Below are 4,635 nucleotides of genomic sequence, written 5' to 3' on the forward strand. Positions count from 1 at the left end.
CTGCCCTGTCTCCTGCGGGAGCCACGAGGCACCTGTAGCTATTGCAAAGAAACCAATGAGAAATACGATCAAAATTTCATTGCTTTCCGTCCTTCTGGCCACGTTTCAAGTGCTCAGTAGCCACATGTGGCTTGTGGCTGCCAGTTGGACAGAGCAGTTAGAGGACATCTCTGTCATCCCTGGAAGTTCTCCTGGGCAGCGCTGGTATAGGGTGGCCCATCCTCTCTGACCTTCCAGCACTGACATACATCCGGGTGCAGGAGTCACTGAATCTCTAAACTGAGCACAGACCCCTCTGCCCTCCTATGAGATTTCACCTGCCAGAAGACCTTGATGGGGACCTTGGGGCCTGAAAGTGCCCCAGGCACCTTCTCAGCCTGCTTTTCCTCTGGGGGCTCCGGGAGTGGCTGGGTCCCAGCCGTCTCACTGCTCAGCTCAGTGACTGGGCTCTTCCTAACTGCAGATTGGGTCCCTGGTGGGGAGAAAGGAGACATCCTCCACCCGCAGAAGGGAAAGAGGCTCCATAGCAGTTGTCTGGGTCTGCTGGACTCACTCCAGGCCTCAGGGAAGGTTGGATGTGAGAGGCTGTATTCCTTTCCTGTCGCTGCTGTAACAAATTACCAGAGACTCAGTGGCTTAAAGCAACTCAGATTTCTTCTCCTGCCATTCTGGAATGCAGAAATCCTCAATGGTCGGCAGGGCTGCATTCCTTCCAGAGGCTCTAGGGGAAACTCCTTGTCCGTGTCTTTTCCATCTCATAGAGGCCACCTGCCTTCCTTGGCTTGTGGCTTCTGCCTCCATCTTCAGAGCCGATGGGTAGCATCTTTTTTTTTTTTTTTTTAAAGATTTTTATTTATTTATTTGAGAGAGAGCACAGAGAGAGGGCCAGAGGGAGAAGCAGACTCCCCGCCGAGCAGGGAGCCCGATGCGGGACTCGATCCAGGGACTCCAGGATCATGACCTGAGCCGAAGGCAGTCGCCTAACCAACTGAGCCACCCAGGCGCCCCGATGGGTAGCATCTTCAAATCTCTTTCTCTGACTCCTGCTTTCATCATCACAGCTCCTTCTCTGACCTGACCTTCTTACCTCCCTCTTGTAAAGACTCTTGTGATGACGTTGGGCTCACCCGGATAATCCTGGATACTCTCTCCATCTCAGGAGCCTTACCTTAATCACGGCTACACAGTCAATCCCTTGTGTATGGAAGCTCACACATTCACAGATTCGGAGGAGTAGAATCTGGACACCTTTGGGGCAGGGGCATTAATCTGTCTCCACACAGGCCCAGGAGGCAAAGATGCCCTGAACTCGTTCTCTCCACCTGGCCCAAACTCTTAGTGTCCCACGTTCCCCTCCCTGCTCACACTCACACCCTTTATTGCATTTATCTGTTGGGTGCCAGGACGGCCCACATAGAGACCTCAAGAAGCTGGTTCTATGGAGTTATATTTGATTCCCTAACTCCAGGGAAAGGAGGCCATTCATTCCCTTTTTATAAAAAGGAAACATTCCATAGACACCGCTTTGAACCTTCTTTTTTTTTTTTTTCATTTAAATTTATTGGAGATAAGAATCTCTATCAATACCTAGAGATCACCTCTTTCTTTTCTGGCTGCCAGTTTCTTCATTCTGTGGATATTCCCTAGTTTATTGAGCTAATTCCCTATTGATGGTCAGTATTGTTTCCAGGTCTTTGATATTCTAAATAAGGCCAGGGTGAATCATTGCACCCTTGTCCTTTAGTATTTGTGTATCCTTGAGGTAGGTTCCTAGAAGTGTGACTGGCAAGGAAGGCGTAAATGTTGCTGTGTTTTGCTTGAAGTTGGCAACATTCCTTCCATAGGAATTATGCCCCAGCAGTGTATGACCGTGCCCTTCCAGACAGGCTTGCCAAGAGGAGATGTGGCCCACCAGGCCCTTGTTGATCTGACAGATAAAAAAATGGTATCAGTGTAGTTGCAGTGTGCGTCTCTGTTATTATGAACAAGATCACTGGTGGTTCTACCAAGGGTCGTGTCCTTGAAATGGTGGTGGTGGAAACCAGAGTGTCCTGGGCTGAGGAGGGGCTGGGATGTGGGGAAATGAGAGAGCGAGACCCTTTGCCTGTGATCAGAGAGAGGGGCTGGGTAGTAACAGAGAGAAAACTGCTCTTAAGATGGATTTATTTCACGGGGCGCCTGGGTGGCTCGGTCACTGAGCATCTGCCTTCGGCTCAGGTCATGATCCCAGGGTCCTGGGATCGAGCCCCGCATTGGGCTCCCTGCTCAGCGGGTAGCCTTCTTCTCCCTCTCCCACTCCCCCTGCTTGTGTTCCCTCTCTCTCTGTCAAATAAATAAATAAAATCTTAAAAAAAAAAAAAAAGATTTATTTCACTACTGAAAAACACTTCCTTGGGTTTCCATGGTGTAAGAAAGGGCCCAGTAGAGCGGGCGAGCTGGACAGGAGGGGCAGGCAAGACAGTCGATTGTGCGCAGCTCCTGAACGGGCAGGCGGGACAGAGCACAGAACAGAGCCGCAGAGCCGGGCCTGACACAGAAGGGGAGGCAGCTCCAGGTTTGGAACAGGAGGGAGGGCGGGGACCATGGTGCGCATGGCCGTTTGGGGGGCAGCGCGGGCAGGTAGATTCCTTCTCATGAAGATTGCTCTGAGAAGTAGGAGGCGGGACCAGCTGCCAAAAGCGAGGGTGTGTTTATTATCTGTTGCCCCCTAACAGATTGTCCCAAACCTCGGTGACTGAAGACAATAATAATCATGTGTCATCTCTCATGGTTTTTGTGGCTCAGGAACTCAGGGCAGCTTAGCTAGAAGGTTCTGGCTCAGGCACTTTGATGAGTTCCTAGCGGGATATCAGCTGGGGCTGCAGGGATCTGAAGTCTTGCCTGGTGCTGAGCGTTCACTGACAAGGCGGTGACTCCCAGGCCGGCACACTGGTGCTGCGTTGGAGGGAGCCCTCGGTTCCTCTCCAAGTCACCGCCGAGGTACTCTTGTCACGTGGGTCAGCCTGATGCAGGTGGGTGTCCACACCAGGAGGCTTCGGTCATCGAGGGCCATTTAGGAAGCGGGTTACCATGGAGGGAAGAGGGGAGGGCGTGTGGGTGTAAAGAGATGAGAACAGGTGGATGGGTAGGGAGCCGCACTGACTTACGGAATGGCCTGCAGGGTCAAGGGCTCTGCACGTTGGTGACCGTGTTTCCCTAGAGGTGGCCGCATTACAGCTCTACCCCGGCGCTGCCACTGGGCAGGCGTGAAGGTGGGGTGGAGAGATGAGGAAGCATGCCAGCGAGGGGTCTTGAAATCGAAGCTGGGGAAGCATGAAGTGAGAACAGGGAGTGCCTGAGGAGGCAGGAGAGCGGCTGGACTGAGTCCTTTGTGTGGTTGAGAACAACTGAGTGGACAACGACGGGGTTTGGGAGGCTGGGTTCAGAGAGACATTTCTGAGCTGTTGTTCTAGATGGTAAAACAGGGTCAGGTGATGACAGAGTCTAGGGTGGTGCCGATGGAAGGTGCGGCCAACGTGGATGGGGACCAGCTCGTAACAGTGAGGGTCATCCTCACGCCCTCTGATGTTATCCGAGGGCAGTGGGACTGGAGATGGAAAGACTCATGGGAGGCAGATGCCAGCGTGTCTATTTGGTAAAGGGGTAGTAGCTGGGAATGTGTTTGTGACAACCGCTTGGATGGGAAGGATGTGCCCTGAGACTCGGTGGAGCTGAGGATTTCAATGGGGGTGACACAGGCTTGTGCTGGTTGTTCCAGTTAGGACAGAAGAGGACAAGTTTTTCACATGCCCTCCGTTCATCACATGCTAGTAAGCAAAGTAAAGACCCAGGATTGGAGACCCCACTTGCATTTAAAGGAGGACACGGTGGGCAGGCTGAGACCCGTTCATCCTCAGTAGCCTGGAGAGGGAGAAAGGCTGTGAAAGCTTCCTGTTTTCCCATTTCGTCCAGAGCCTGGCCTGCGTGCACTGTGGGGACAAGAGGAGGAGTGTCCGGGTGCTCTGAGTCACAGGATGGCGGCCATGGTTCTGTCCCCCACTTGCGGTAAGTTGGGGGGCCCTCAAAATCCAAGCGTTAAAGGCCCCTGCACCACAGAGCAGGAAAGGAGGGGCTGAGCAGGGAGGTGGGAGTAGAGCCCCGAATGCCCAGGGGTCACCAGGACCCTGTGTGGTTCTTGGGATTTGGGGTGTTGGTGGTTTGAGTGTGTCTGTGGAGATCTCACCTGTGTCCTGTATATGGGAGAGCCTTTGAATTTACCTCAAATTCTTTCTATAAACTTGATAAAATGAAGTGCTGTCCCTTGAACTTCAATTTCCTCATCTGTGAAATAGGAATTATCATCTTTTCCTCCAGTGCAGTAAGAGCCTTGGCCCTGTTTTCTGGCCCTGGTGCGACAGGGCTCTGCTCTGTTGTCCTGTGAAAGGGTGTGTGTGGGTGTGTGTGTGGGTGTGTGTGTGTGTGTGTGTGTGTGTGTGTGTGTTGGGGTATGGTCAATTACAGGTAGGCCCTGGTGCGACAGGGCTCTGCTCTGTTGTCCTGTGAAAGGTGTGTGTGTGTGTGTGTGTGTGTTGGGGTATGGTTAATTACAGGTAGGTGAGGAAGCCTCCAAAGGTGTGTGTGTGTGTGTGTGTGTGT

General features: G+C 52.6%; 1 protein-coding gene across 2 annotated transcripts in view; it reads left to right on the plus strand.

Annotated features, from left to right (window-relative positions):
* The first annotated feature begins 3,962 nt into the window (after positions 1–3,962).
* Positions 3,963–4,635, plus strand: part of LOC110593810 (zinc finger protein 558) — a 10,850-nt gene continuing 10,177 nt past the window's right edge. For both annotated transcript variants that reach the window (XM_044918146.1, XM_021705193.1), the window contains exon 1: positions 3,963–4,044. In XM_044918146.1, coding sequence (XP_044774081.1) covers positions 4,014–4,044 — 31 coding nt within the window. In that variant the 5' untranslated portion in view covers positions 3,963–4,013. The remainder of the gene's footprint in view (positions 4,045–4,635) is intronic.

Source organism: Neomonachus schauinslandi, chromosome 1 (assembly GCF_002201575.2).
Source record: "Neomonachus schauinslandi chromosome 1, ASM220157v2, whole genome shotgun sequence".
Classification (NCBI taxonomy): Eukaryota; Metazoa; Chordata; class Mammalia; order Carnivora; family Phocidae; genus Neomonachus; species Neomonachus schauinslandi.